This window comes from Esox lucius, chromosome 2 (genome assembly GCF_011004845.1).
Source record: "Esox lucius isolate fEsoLuc1 chromosome 2, fEsoLuc1.pri, whole genome shotgun sequence".
Lineage (NCBI taxonomy): Eukaryota > Metazoa > Chordata > Actinopteri > Esociformes > Esocidae > Esox > Esox lucius.
Genome location: NC_047570.1, coordinates 22,912,180 through 22,928,322, shown reverse-complemented (window position 1 = coordinate 22,928,322; position 16,143 = coordinate 22,912,180). Strand labels below are relative to the sequence as shown.

General features: G+C 39.5%; 1 protein-coding gene across 1 annotated transcript; it reads right to left on the bottom strand.

Moving 5' to 3' along the window:
• Positions 1–1,919: 1,919 nt before the first annotated feature.
• Positions 1,920–7,934, bottom strand: LOC105015303 (cytochrome P450 1A1). Its single transcript, XM_010878361.5, has 7 exons — positions 7,817–7,934; positions 3,534–4,411; positions 3,310–3,436; positions 3,103–3,192; positions 2,851–2,974; positions 2,670–2,756; positions 1,920–2,391 (listed from the first exon to the last, which is right to left on the bottom strand). Exons 2-7 carry the CDS (start codon positions 4,371–4,373, stop codon positions 2,091–2,093), a joined length of 1,569 nt encoding a protein of 522 aa, XP_010876663.1. The 5' UTR covers positions 4,374–4,411; positions 7,817–7,934; the 3' UTR covers positions 1,920–2,090.
• Positions 7,935–16,143: the final 8,209 nt, after the last annotated feature.

Sequence of the window (16,143 nt, the reverse complement as noted above, 5' to 3'; positions counted from 1 at the left end):
CAGGGAAATATACTGCTAAAGAAACAAAGTAGTTTTTAGCAACAAAAAGTAGAATGTTGTTGACTGACTGAGTCAATCACCCAGCCTGAATTCATTTGAGCATGTGTTTTACTTTCTGAAAAAAAGACAGAATGCAAAGATGCCTTGAAACAAAAAGGATGGCTGCTGTACAGGGCTCGTAGAGCATCATAAGGGAAGATACCCAGTGTCTGTTGATCTCTATGGGTCACAGACTAGGGAGTAATTGAAAGCAAAGGACTTGCAACCAAGACCTACCAAGACCAACTTTATTTAAGACTAATAATTTTTGGTCTCTATAAATGGGATATACTTTGTATAAAAAAAATGTATTCCTGTTCACTGTTTATAGATGTAAATACACTCAAATAAATGTGTCAACTTGCACTTTTACGCCTTAATTTGAAAAATAGCAAAACATCATTTTAATTGTCCAAGTATGTATTTACTGCAATGTAAATGGTTAGAACATGTATTTATGCCTTCAGTTACCAATGATATAGTTTCTATTTGAAACCCAATTTGGTATGAATCAATTAACTTTGCATTGGTGCTCGTGGATCCATTTAAATGGAATTGCACATTATATTGCGTGTGCATATATTGGTTACTGCTTTTATCACACAAAACAAGACATCATATTTTCTTTATTTTTCAGCTTTTATTTTAGTGGATAGTTTCTAACAACATTTTATAGATAAAAATGTATAGTTTTAGTTAACAAAAGTCCTTTTTATGTAATAACATTTTTGACATTTACAAAAGAGTAATCCAAAATGTTTTATATAAAGATTCAATTAATGTGTTTTAATATCCTAAAAAGTCATACAAAGCCGACGTACCAACATAACTCACCAAAATATACACATTAGGCACATAAAACAAATACTTTCCAAAACATATAGGCTATAATATGTACACAAATTACCAATCACATTTTGAAGGGATACCAACATAGCTTCAATGTGTCGACTTTTGACAGATATACTCTATCTAGCTTATGTAATTCAATATATCCAGTCACCTCTGACTGAGATCTATGACCACTGGAATGACAACTCAAATGAATGAGACCAGGCACTTCCTCTTTTAGTTTGATACATTTTTACCTAAAAAAAAAACATAAAAACATTCGGCCCTTTAAAACCCCACCTTGGGTTTAGGTGTATAGTTTCTATTGAATAATGAATAGATTGGTCCTCTGCAAAGCGACCCTATACGACGTGAGCTGCAATCAAGGCAATCTCATAGTTGATGAAACCAAGGTTGAACCTTTTGACCATAATTCCAAAAGGTATGTTTGGTGCAAAAACAACACTGCACTTCACCCAAAGAACACCATACCCCCAGTGAAGCATGGTGGTGGCAGCATCATGCTTTGGGGCAGTTTTTCTTCAGCTGGAACCGGGGCCTTAGTCAGGGTTGAAGGAATTATGAACAGTTACAAATACCAGGCAATTTTGGCACAAAACCTTCAAGTGTCTGTTAGAAAGATGAAGAGGAAGTTCACCTTTCAGCATGACAACGACTCAAAGCACACATCCAAATCCACAAAAGCATGGAAGATTAACGTTTTGGAATGGCCCAGCCAGAGCCCAGACTTGAAACTAATTGAATATCTGTGGGGTGATCTGAAGAGTGCTGTGCACAGGAGATGTCCTCGCAATCTGACAGATTTGGAGCGCTTTTGCAAAGAAGAGTGGGCAAATATTGCCAAATCAAGATGTGCCATGCTAATAGACTCCTACCCAAAAAGACTGAGTGCTGTAATAAGATCAAAAGGTGCTTCAACAAAGTATTTGTTTAAGGGTGTGCACACTTATGCAACCAGGTTATTGTGAGTTTTCTATTTTTCCCCCTTAAAGATTTCAGTTTGTTTTTCAATTGAATTGTTCACGTTATAGGTCACATTATAGGTGGAAAACTTTCTGACATGATTTATCTTTGTCTCATTCTTTTACATCACAAGAACCTGTCATTTTTGACAGGGGTACTGTAACTCTGAACTCAGCGCATACCACCCAGTGTATGTGGCTTACTTTAGGTTGGCTTACTTTAGGTGACCTAAGCCCTCACTCCTCATGCCCCCATGTCCGCAGGCTAGCCTTCACCTGACAGCGCTTGTGTTTCATGGTGAGACCGTACTCTGGGGTCATGTCCAATGGGTGTCCAGGCTTCTCTTGGAAGCGCAACCGCTGGAGGAGGATGGCCAAGAAGAGGAAGAACTCATTGTGTGCGATGACCTCACCAATGCAGCGACGTTTGCCTAAGCCAAATATCAACACCTTCTCTCGATCCAGCTTGTTGACTTCTGAGCCATCAGCATTCAGAAAACGGTCAGGGTTGAAAGAAGAAGGTTCTTTCCACAGTTCCCTGAAGAGCACAGGAGTAACAATTTAAAGTTCCTGTCACAAAACGTGCCTTCAGCTCGTTTCTTAAAAAAGCAGAGGGATGGAGAAATCGAACCCCTCTAAAATTACTCTACAGTTACAGATGCAGGGGGTTGGTCATGATCTCAAAATGAAAGTTTGAACAATATTTTTAGGCCATAGAGTATTTATTCAAATGTACTTTCTTTAAAAACATTTACACGGTGATGTTCTGGGTTCTGATTGGTGGATTGGCCTAAATTGTGTTAATGCCATACTTACGGGTCATGGTTGACCTGCCACTGGTTGATGAAGACACATGTGTCCTTGGGAATGAAGTACCCGTTAAGAGATGTATCCTTGGTGGTACTGAAAAAAGATAGACATTACCAGATTTAGACCATGTCATATTTGTCTATAATTTGTATAATGTAAACTTGTATTTTGAGCAGGTGCAACTCACCAGTGAGGGATAGTAAATGGCAGAAAAGAAGAGTGACGGAAGAGCTCCAGAATAAAGGCCTCTAAGCGGGGTAAGAGGATTTTGTCAGACAGACGGGGGGTGCGGTCCATTCCCACCCGTTCCTCTGTTGGTAAGACATAGGAGCACATTAGTTATCAAAAACAAATGGGACATTTTGTGATTCATGTACATAATTATACATAAACATTTAGAAAGCAGAATAATCAATTTCTATTAGCAAGTTTCTCTTACTCAATTCTTGATGCAGTCTTTCCTGGATGTCTGGATAAGCCACAAGGTACAGAACAGACCATGATAAAGCTGTGCTGATGGTGTCAAAACCTGAGGGGGAACAGACATCGCTTTGTGTAACTAAAACATTCTAAACAGCTAAGCGTTTTTCCAAATGGATGATATAGATTGTCATCGTATTATTCACTGTTGGGTCACTCAACTCACCTGCCCCAAAGAGATCATTTACAATGCCCACAATCTTCTCATCAGAAACCTGGATGTTGGAGTTTTCATCCAATTTCCTGTCCTCACAGATATCAATAAGGGAGTCAGTGATGTCACGGATGTTGTCCTGAAAACAGAACAATCAACTATCAGCATCACAGACAACAAATGGAAATATACTGTATTCATCATGGAATTAAACTTAAAACAAAATAACATTTTACCTTGTCATAGCTGTCATAGTGTTCCCTGACAATTTTCTGCACAAAGCTATTAAAACGTGCGTTGATATCCATAAACTTCTTTATGTTGCGGTTGGGCAGGTAACGGAGAAAGGGAATAAAGTCAGCAGGATTGCCACTGGCCACTACTTGACCAAACTCATCACTCAGGTTCACCAAGCGCAGCAGCTCCTGGTCGTCATGGCTGTAGCGTCGGCCGAAGCACATTCCACATATGACGTTGGCCACGGATACGACGATATGACGGAAGGGATCAAAGCTGCCATTGACATCCATAGCCGAGGTCAGCTGTTTCAGCAGATACTCTCCCTCCTTGCAGATGTGCTCCTCCAGGGCACAGGAGTACTCTGGGGATGTTCCGTCGACGGTGGAGAAGGAGCGGAGGGCACCCATTGCCAGCTTGCGTCGGGCGCGCCACACGCCAGCATGGTCAGGGCTGAAGGACAGACTTTTGCCGTTGTTGACAAACTTGAAGGTGTAGAGATCGGGCCTGCCGGCAAAGTCTTCCCCTTGCTTGATGAGAGCCTGACGCACAGTCTCACTGCCACTCAGAACCACCACGGGACGCATGCCAATCTGGATCTGGTAGACTGAGCCGTAGAGTTTACTCATGGCAGTGAGGCTGAGGTGTGGATTATTCCCCATATCCAGGACATTCCCAATAATGGGCAGGGGCTTTGGTCCTGGGAGTCGTTTTAGTCCTTCTGGGATCTCTGTGTGCATGTACTTCATGAGCATGTACACCAGGCACAGTGTTACCATGCCCACCAGGCCCTCAGACAAAGAGACTGAGCCGATAAGGGGTAGTATCATGAGAACCATTCTGGATGTTTTCTTTAGGAGTTTGGCTTCTAGACAACCTGTAAAATAAGACACAGTGAATTTATAAGAGAGAAGTGAAGCAGTCATAAATGGCACCGTAAAACCAAGCGTTCACGGTCTAAACAGACTTTTGAGTAACACTTTCTAAATGCGTCGCATCGTTTAGATTGTTAACACCGCAACATGTTTGTTGGCTGTAATAAATGTGTTAACACATTTTAGTTATGGTCTAGTTATCCTCAACATTGTCAGCTGAAACTCCTGTCTCGTGCCACAGCCATAATCATTCCTGCAAGCCACAGTATTCTGGTTTGTGATGTGTAGCTTAATTCCTGTTGGAATCAACCCAGAGGGAAGATAAGGATATTTTACCACTCATCAGGTTTAATTATAATAACTGCTATGGTAAAAACTCTGCAGTCAGTCTGGAGCTGCAGGGTGGCCTAGTGGTCAAGAGTTCTGGGCCAATGAAAAATGTGTCCTTCTTCACTCTGACCAATGCAATCAACCAAATTGCTACCAGGTCATTTCTGAAAACAAGAATGTGTTAGTCATACTTATCTGGTAAAGTAATAGTCCAAAAAGTTGACCTTAACCATTTAAAATGTAAATATGATAATTAGACCCCTCCCCAGAACTTTATAATTCTGAGAACGTTAACAGCAATTAACAGGATACCTTTAAAATTATGAATTGTGTATAAAATCTCAATACTTTGAAGATATACAGTCTCTCAGAGGTGAGTACACCCCTCACATTTTTGTGAATATTAGATTATATCTTTTCATGTGAGAACACTGAAGAAATGACACTTTGCTACAATTTAAAGTAGTGAGTGTACAGCTTGTATAACAGTGTAAATGTGCTGTCCCCTCAAAATAACTCAACACAGCCATTAATGTCTAAACCGCTAGCAACAAAAGTGAGCACACCCCTAAGTGAAAATGTCCAAATTGGGACAAATTAGCCATTTTCCCTCCCCGGTGTCATGTGAAGTCTCAGGTGTGAATTTGGTGTTATTGCTCTCACACTCCCTCATACTGGTCACTGGAAGTTCAACACGGCACCTCATGGCAAAGAACTCTCTGAGGATCTGAAAAAAAAGAATTGTTGCTCTACATAAAGATGGCCTAGGCTATAAAAAGTTAGCCAAGACCCTGAAACTGAGCTGCAGCACGGTGGCCAAGACAGTACAGCGGTTCAACAAGACAGGTTCCACTCAGAACAGGCCTCGCCATGGTTGACCAAAGATGTTGAGTGCACGTGCTCAGTGTCTTATACAGAGGTTGTCTTTGGGATATAGATGTATGAGTGCTGCCAGCATTGCTGCAAAGGTTGAAGGGGTGGGGTGTCAGCCTGTCAGTGCTCAGACCATATGCCGCACACTGCATCATATTGGTCTACATGGCTGTCGTCCCAGAAGGAAGCCTCTTCTAAAGATGATGCACAAGAAAGCCCACAAACAGTTTGTTGAAGACAAGCAAACTAAGGACATGGATTACTGGAACCATGTCCTGTGGTCTGATGAGACCAAGATAAATTTATTTGATTCAGATGGTGTCAAGCGTGTGTGGCGGCAACCAGGTGAGGAGTACAAGGACAAGTGTGTCTTGCCTACAGTCAAGCATGGTGGTGGGAGTGTCATGGTCTGGGGCTGCATGAGTGTTGCCAGCACTAGGGAGCTACAGTTCATTGAGGGAACCATGAATGCCAACATGTACTGTGACATATTGAAGCAGAGCATGATCCTCTCATTTCGGAGACTGGGCCACAGGGCAGTATTCCAACATAACGACCCAAAACACACCTCCAAGACGACCACTGGCTTGCTAAAGAAGCTGAGGGTAAAGGTGATGGACTGGCCAAGCAAGTCTCTAGACCTAAACCCTATTGAGCATCTTTGGGGCATCCTCAAGTGGAAGGTGGAGGAGCGCAAGGTCTCTAACATCCACCAGCTTCGTGATGTCGTTATGGAAGAGTGGAAGCAGACTCCAGTGGCAACCTGTGAAACTCTGGTGAACTCCATGCCCAAGAGGGTTAAGGCAGTGCTGGAAAAGAATGGTGTCCACACATAATATTGACATTTTGGGCCCAATTTGGACATTTTCACTTAGGAGTGTACTCATTTTTGTTGCCAAGTAATGTCTCATCACCTGTAAGGGGTGGGCTGCTAAGAAAGTCGGACAAGACTGCCTTGTCTCAATGTTCTCCAGTGACTCCTTGTGGTAGGCGCCTGCAAGCTGAATAAGTCGTTGTTGGCTGGAGAATATGCTCTCCTCCAAGGTAGTATTCACTGGCGTATACTTCATGATTGAGTAAGCAGTGTAATAAGCCAGACACCAAGATGTGCATCAGAGGATATGGCTTAATCTTTGACTTTTCCAACCCACTGGGGAATATCTAAAATGAGGCTTACCAGGCAAAAAAAGTACGTAAAAAATAAAAGCAATCTGGCAACGTACAGAAAATTGCCCTTCGTGTCCTAACACTAAACTAAACTCCCAAGTGCTCTTACCTGCATTGGAACTCATACTCCCAGAACACACAGAAACACACTCATACACAACACACACACATGCATAATGAAGTGAGGGGACCACACTTGCTTTTTTAAATCTATGCAGGTTGAGGGACAAAGCCAAGGTCTGCACTGTATTTTTATCTTTCAGTGTTTGATTTTTATATAGTAAATTAAGAGTGTACTATGCATATATACGTTTTATTTCTAGGACATAGTACCATACCGATGTATATTGTTTTTGATTGTATTGTTGTCCTGGTAGAATTCATGTATCTGAAGTAGCATTCTACTGAGAAATTGTTTTATGAATCTGGCTCTTCAATCTTGCCATTTGTTTGGTCTATTCAATCTATTTACTTAAAATTGTCTCCTATTGGTTATTTTTCATTAACAATAGGATTACCTTAGAGGCAAATTCAAGAGTTATACACCTCAGGTTTCACGCTTTTACAGTATAAGTAAAAAACCCACCGGAAAATTTCATCCGGGCGTTTACGCACCGGTGTGCCCACTTTGACTGCCTTGCTTATTATAATGCAGAGCATTGTATTTTACGCATGATACTATATTTTACGCATGAAACTAAATCTTACTTGGCAAGCCAACCAACTCTGTTAGTCGCTGATTAAAAACATAAAGGGCATGTTATTGTACGAGAAGCAGTAAAAAACGCACTGTTATATTGTACGTGCGTTTTTCTACCGAATAGATAATACTGAAAAGAAGACTCTTGAACACAGTATGTCAACAGTATCGAATGCGTTTTGCAATTTTATATTGTTATACAGTAATACTTTCACGAGCAAAATATTTGAAAAACACAATATTAACAACAAAAGACATCTGCATTTTCAACTTCTCTTTGTTTACACTTAAGTTAAATAAAAAAGAATATAGATGCAGAATAAGTAAGTTTAATTACCTTTAGGTGTGAGCTGCAATTATGCGTCTTTCAGGAAGATCGAAGAATTTTGCAGGCAAGTAAATTTTTCCACAGGTTCCTCACTTGGAAGAAGAGAACTTAAAATCTCTGTACCTTAAGGTTGGCATTTGGGTCTTCTTTTATAGAGAGCTTATCTCCATTGGTTGATGTCTGATTGGCTGACAGCCTTCTCCGCTTTCTAGGGGCAGCGGCTTTCTTTGAGGGGTGTGTAACAAACGTCAATTAGTTGCGTTGACCAAACAAATAACTTAATTTAGCTATCGCAAAAGCATAATTTAGCTATCGCAAAAGAAATGTCTAACAAATTAGATATGTTTTCTAAAAAGTCTTTTTCTGATGGGCCTATATGTGATTTTGGAAAATATATCGTTTTATATAGTAAGGTGAACATATTACAACTTCTATACATAGGCCTAGAGAAATTCAATAGACTATTTTATTTTGTATTCTCGCCAAATCAACACTGATTTTATTCGAGACCAATAGGCCCGCTATTTTGGGATGTACAACTTTACATTGATTCAATAAGATAAAAACGACACATTGTTTTGTGTAATAATACGCTTTCTGATATTTTTTCTGTTGAATGTATTCATAGCAACTGAAACAGAACATTCATAACAGAAATACAATAATACGATCAGCCTACGTTTATATCACAATATATTCTAATAATTATAAGCAAAACCATGTAAAAGTAGACCTAATCACTATCATATGGTACAAATCACAAACGCAGACTATGCTATCGTTGAGTATTACTTGTATTTTTATTTAATTTATTTAGGCCTTTTGTATCAATCAATCAAATCAAATTTATTTATAAAGCCCTTTTTACAACAGCAGTTGTCACAAAGTGCCTTACAGAGACACCCGGCCCTAAACCCCAAGGAGCAAACAACAATAGTGTTGAATTTCATGTATTCTATGTTTAATCTTTACCATAAATGTTAGGGTTCCTGGTCCAACATTACAGGCTCTGCTATAGCAGTGGGCTAATGTATGGCTTAAACCAACAAAAAAAGGGAATTGATCCAATCCTAATCAAACCTTTACAGGAAACAGACCTATCCATTTAAAAAAACACAGCCATATAGTCTAAAAATAACAGTACTTTGGGGCTACATACTAATTGAATCATATATATAATTAATTTTGTTTTAATGAATTCCTCAATTTAAGGACTCAGTCAGTGTTTTTAATCGTCCACATTTACACTCAGTATTTCGGATTTCAGTGGTATTCATTTTACATTTGATTAGGCAGCATATTTCGATTGCGTGCTAGTACCCTATCGTGAGAACCTACGGACACAATCTTTTAATCAAGACACTCATCTTTGACAGTTTGATAAATCTCACTCAACCTGTCCAGAGTAGATACATTACAGTGGCGACATGGATACTTTCAAACCACACAAGGATAAAATATAATCCTAATAACATGTAGGATGCATTAGGTTTTCATATCAAGTGTGTCATGGTAGAGAAAACATTTGATTATAACCAATTGTAAATCCCTTTTGGGTTAATCAATGTCCCAATTGGAATTCGGCGGAAGGTACGTTTTACGTGTTAAGAAGTTGACTATAGCGCTCTAGACCTCAACATCCTACAACACATAATTCCGATTGGAGTCTGTTGAGAAAGTCGTGATGAAAACTGTCAAAAGGCATCGCGTGCGTGTTAGTGCTGGAGTTAAAGATTGGCTAAGTTGCGTGAGAGCGCTTTGGCCAAGCCCTCACCTCCCCCAACCCTTGGTTGAGGATGCTGGGGGGAAAGTACTCTGTCAGCACTGCAAGGGTGAAAGGGTAAATTAGTTCATTGCCCTTACAGTCTCCCTTCTTTCAAGAAATGTAGATTATTTTCTATGACACATATTGAGTTTGCCTTATGAATAGCAATATAAAGAGGTTCCAAAATAGCTCGACCTTAAACTGAGACATTCTCAGTGGTAGTGCTGTGTTTATACACTGACAAGAATCTAGATATTCACTATACGCACCATTTATATAGATACAGGCTTATGGACATTAAGCACAAAATCAGAATTGTGTTCCTGAGAATGAAACATTTCCAATAAAATGTTTATTTTGCAGGCATACAGATTTTTCTGTTAAAGAGTATTACAGTGTGGCTGTTATATGCTTTGCTTGTTAAACATAAGTTGTTGATGGTAAAAGGTAACAGTACACGACTTTTTAATGTCCGAAATCTACAGTAGTGAGTGCTTGCATTTTCATAGTTTTTCATCCTGAACCTCCCCGCTGGGAATCGAACGCAGGACGTTAATTTTGCAAGTGCCATGGAAGACAGCTTTAGAGAACCACACCCGACTGAATTGTAATATCCAAGCACGTAATACTTCATGAATCTTCAATCAGTGCAGGACTGTAGACACAAGTAATTAAGCATACATATCTCCTTCATTTTCTCCATAATGGCATTTCCATACAAATGAACTATCTGAAATTGTTTACTATTGTTTAATCATAGGCCGCAGAAAATTAAATGATGTTTAAATGGTTTAATTGAAGTCTTCAATAAAGACAATTATAGGTACATTTCTTTATTTTTAAAGGCTGTGTCTCTCTTATTTTTGTTTTTCTCCACATCATCTGTACATGGATTTATGACAATTGCCCTTGTTGCAATACGGCAACATGCCTGCATTTAAACCTTCCTATAGTGTTTTGTTTTGGGGTATGCTGTGAATGTAGGGTAACGTTATTTGTCAATATAAATAAGTTACAGCATCACTCACCGGATATTTCAGGACATTTCACTGCACATTTCAGTGTATGAATGTGTTGTTATTAAAGAGCATCACCCACATTTTAAACAATACCTAATACATATTGAATGTGTTTGTTTATTTGTATATTCAAAGATTGCAAAGCAAAGCACATGTATACGAATTACTGCAATATTTGAATACAAAAACCAAACACAAAATAGTTAAAAGAAGTATTGGTTCGCTAAATAAAAATGTAAAGAATCATTCATTATCCTGAATTAAAACAAAAAGCTACCAGAAATGTGGAGGCTTTGGGTTAATTTGACAAATGTCAAGGGTCACTTCAAAGTCAGATAAAATCGCATTGTTTCAATTACGGTCTGAAAAGCAATATTATAGCTGTTAGAAGTATATGACTACCATAGTATTGAGACGATGTAATAACTAATTAGAATGCCACCGTTGTTCCTTTCCGCACCAAGATCCACACCGTTTTATTGGCATGGTCAATATAACGAATGAAGTCCGAGTCGTTGCTCTCGCCTGCCACCCACTAGCCGTGCCCCAAGCGCTGCGTCCATGGTCCTGCAGTTCGCGTGAGAAAGCGGAGCTCCCGCTCGGAGGGGTGGGCTTGGTCTTCGGGACAATCCTAAATCTGCTTGGTCAGTCACGCGAAGGCAGCAGCCACTGGAAAGACACAAGGGTCTTAAACTCTACAGAACAAAGAGCGCAGGACGTGAGACTTTTTCTTGGGCACGGAGGTGCACATATTTGCGCGCTATAGCTTCTGTAAATGCGAGGATCTTGAGCTTTGGAGTCATGCGATCTGCCACTCAGGTTTCATGCAGGCATGCAAGCGGCTGTCTGAAGTCAACTGCTTAAATCCACCAAACAGCAATTGCCCTGGATAGTCACGGTAATACCAACACCGGCAGGTACCTTCGCGTGTAAACTTAGGAAAACATGACATTTCAAAGAGCTGCTTTAAAGCAAACGTTATGGGGCTGTTGAGTGGTACAGGGCACAGACAAGTCAGATTTATTCAGTACAAACATAAAACATATAATAGGAATATGCGCAGCATCGTGAGAGTAGTACAAGGTAGCGTGAGGCCATGGGAGGGACATTCCATACAGCTCCAGCATTCTTATCATTACATCAATTTGAAAACTTCATCCTATTGTTAAGGACTAACACTCCCTGTTCATTATTACGTACCTGCTTAATGAGTGCTAATATTGTGTTCCACCTACAAAGTTGGATATACATGTAATTCAGTAGAGATCAATTATACTACAGCAATCAATCATACTATCTAGTCACAATAGAGTTCATAGCATGTCCAGACATATTATACCCTCAGGTGATAATTTATCAAAAATATGGTGTAGACATTGTTAATATTGTAAATGACTATTGTAGTTGGAAACAGCAGATTTTTAATGGAACATCTACATAGGCGTACAAAGGCCCATTATCAGCAACTGTCAGTCCTCTGTTCCAATAGCACATTGTGTTTGCAAATCCAAGTTTATCATTTTAAAAGGCTAATTGACCATTGGAAAACTTAAAAGCTTAAAAATGTTGTGCTGAATAAAGAAACAATAAAACTGGCCTTCTTTAGACTATTTAAGTATCTGGAGCATCAGCGTTTGTGGGTTTAATTACAGGCTCATAATGGTCAGAAACAAAGTACTTTTTTTCTGAAACTCGTCAGTCTATTCTTGTTCTGAGAAATGAAGGCTATTACATGTACATCCCGTACAATGCTGTGTACTACTCTTATACAGAACTGCACAAATTGGCTCCAACCAGAATAGAAAGAGAAGTTGGCCCAGGTGCACAAATGAGCATGAGACATTAGAGCAACTAATTTGTGAAACAGGTGCTCCAGGAAGCATAGGGTGAAATCTCTTCAGATTGACAAGTAGAATACCAAAGGTCTGCAAGGCTGACCTTGTTAACCTTGTTAATGACTATATTTCTAATTTCAACTTATTTCATGTGTGTTTACATGGAAAACAAGGACATTTCTAAGTGACCCCAAACCTTTGAATGGTATTGTACTTAATCCCTGTGTAGAGACTGAGATGGGCATTGCAAAATATACATTTTCTGGTCAATCTCAAATCAAATTTGATGGTATTTAGTGGCTAGCTGGATGATTCACTCGTAGACCAGTTTTAACCTCCTGTCATTTGCGACCAGGTTTTGAGCTAAAATAAATAAAATGTATTATCTTAACTCTTTACATCAACAGGTGTGAAATAAAGTGGCTAGGGAAAGACTCTCTAGAAAGACAAGCAAAGTGGCTAGGAAAAACTGCCTAGAAAGGCAGGAACTAAGGAAGAAAAGTAGAGAGTAGCCATGCTCCAGGTTGCCAATCCTACAATAAGACCAAAACATATCAAGATATTAAAAAGTTAAGATGACCAGGGGAGTAAATGTGAGTTGGCTTTTCAAAGGCCTGTGTCTAAGAGATTGTGTTAATGAGGTCAAGCACAATCTCTTTCTCTGAGCAATTGAGCTAGTATAAAATAATATTATTTTCCTTTTGGGTGTGCACATTCAGTAGGCTATATATTTCTTTTTATCTTCATCAAAGTTGCCAGTAATTTTGGAGGTGACTGAGCTCACACGCTAAACAAAATTTTGTTTAGCCCACAGCAAACTGAAACTCCCCTAAAGAATCTTTCATTTCGAGTCTAATGGCTGTTTGAAGTCTTCATTCCTTTTGCACGCAATATCCAAACACCTGTCACACTACTTTAAACCAGGTGTGTGTGTCTATGTGTGTGTATGTATGTGTCTGTGTGTACTGTGAAATCAAGCATTTAAGATCTGAACACACTGCAACACAATTTACACATTTTAGTACATTATTTAACGTGTTATGACATTTGTAATTTCATTGAAGATGCATAACAATGTTTAGATTGTAATGAAGCTATTTAATGAAGCGGCCAGTTGAGGCCCTGTAAGGCATTTGTTTCTTAAACTAGACACTAATGTATTTATCCTCTTGCTCATTTGTGTGCCAGGTCCTCCAACTCCTCTTTCCAGAGGGCGTTGCTAGGATCACAGTACATTCGGGCTTAGCCCCCAACTCATCTCGGACAGAAAGTACAAGGTTTTGAATGTACATGAGGAAAATGTCAATGTACATGCTAGCGGCCTACACATCTACATTGTCATATTTATAGATTAATAGATCAGGGGTTATTCTATTATTATAATTTCTTTGTGTCAATTTGAGATTCGGGGCTATTCATAAAAGATCCAGGACTATAGCCCCGAACACCCAGGCCTAAGAACGCCACTGCCTCTTTCTGTTCTGGTTACAGACAGTTTGCAGTGTTCTGTGAAGGGAGTAGTACACAACGTTGTACGAGATCTTCAGTTTCTTGGCAATTTCTCGCATTGGAATAGGCTTCATTTCTCAAAGCAAGAATAGACTGACGAGTTTCAGAAGTTCTTTGTTTCTAGCCATTTTGAGCCTGTATTTGAACCCACAGTTGCAGATGCGCCAGATACTCAACTAGTCTAAAGGCCAGTTTTATTGCTTCTATAATCAGCACCAAATTTTACATAATTACAAAATGGTTTTCTAATGATCACATAGCCTTTTAAAATGATAAACCTTTTATTATTTTGCACTTTTCAGCCACTGAAACACAGGACTGTTGGTTGCTCTGTACACCTACTGTATGTAAATATTCCATTAAAACTAAGCTGTTTCCAGCTAGAATAGACATTTACAACATTAACAATGTCTACACTGCATTTCTGATCAATTTGATGTTATTTTAATGGACAAAAACAAGAACTTTCAAAAACAAGGACATTTCTAAGTGACTCCAAACTTTTGAATGGTAGTGTATGTTTACATTTGTATGTTCTGTCCTTTAGCACTTCTTGTATTATATTGTTCTGTATTGTTCTCAAAAACATGTCACAATTATTGGCTTACTTGCATTTAATACTTTTTGCACAATCCTCTTGGCAAGATTACAGGTCTTTATTACTTATCATGTTTGATGAGTTGGGAGAACACAGCAAGGTATTTGTGACCATCCAACCATTGAAAATCTTTCCAGATCATTCAATCCTTGGTCATTGCTTGTGGGCTTCCCTCTTCAGCTTGCCTCACATGTTTGCAATTGGTTTTAGATCAGGTGACTGGGATGGTCTTTGCAAAAGTTGGCTTCTGTTGTCAGTAAGCCATTGTGTACATCTGGGGGAATGCTTTGGATCATTATCTTGATGGAAAATCCAACTATGACCCAGTTTTAGCCTCCTGACAGAGGCAACCCAATTTTGGTACTTGACAAAGTTCATTATGCCATGGAAGAAAACTGCTCCAAAACATTACAAATTTACCTCCATACTTCACAGAGTGGAGATGTTTTTCTGCATGCATGACCATCTCTCTTATAACGCTAAATCAACCTCAGATGTTTTTGGCTAAATCCTCTCTTGTCTCATCTGACCATATACAGGTAGATGCACATGAGCCCCTGCCCTACTCTCAGAATCAACAAGTGTGATGCGTGAGGCATGTCACCCGTATCGACACATATGTGTTGTCCTCACATTGTCCGAATGTGTCCTCGCATTGTCCAAGTGTGTCCTCACATTGTCCGAATGTGTCCTCGCATTGTCCGTGTGTGTCCACGCGTCGTCCGAGGGTGTCCACGCGTTGTCCGTGTGTCTTCACGTGTTGTCTGTATGTGTCCATACATTGTCCATCCGTTGCGGGCTGGGCCAGCCGAAGAGCATGCATAGTCCCATGTCCATGGAGGACCATTTTACAGATTCAGTAAGTTTTTTCAAAATGTCTGTGCACGGCTCTGACCATAGATCCTGGTTCCAATCAAAAGTCCAACAACATTTCTACTTGATGAAAGAAGAAGCTTTCTTTTGATAAGAATGTGGCATCCAAATGTAGTTTTGGAGCCCTGGTTACCCCAAGATTCAACAAACGTCTTTATCACAGCTTCAGTTGATTTATACTTCTCACTCATTGCCATAATGGTGGAGATGGGTGTTTTCAGATGTTTGCCTATTTCATGTTTTATAGCCATTGCTTATGTATGAAGATCAACACGTCTTAATTCCTTAATGTGCTCCCATCTGGAACTGCTGGGGCTCTGTGAGGAGAAACTTACGAACCACTGACTAATTAAGTGAACTATTCTCAATTGACCCAAGGCCTGATGTGGTACTCTCATAAGACACCATCAATGGCCAGTCACAAGAAAAGCCTTTAAAAGCTACAAGTCTTATTTGAGTCATTAGGCTTCCACACAGAAACATCTCCCTACCAAAAGTGAGGAACTCTAATTTCTTTGTGTGAATGGCCACAATGCTATCTGCATTTCTCCCCCTTTTTCTACTCTATAGTATAGACTATATGCACAACTTTAATCTACCAACACACTCCAACACATGCACGTTCATAACATGTACACACATACATACCGCTGCTGCTACTGCGCCTTGATTATTTTCTATTAGCTACCACCCCTACCTATAGATATTCAGAGACGTGTGTAATCTTTCCTTGTAAT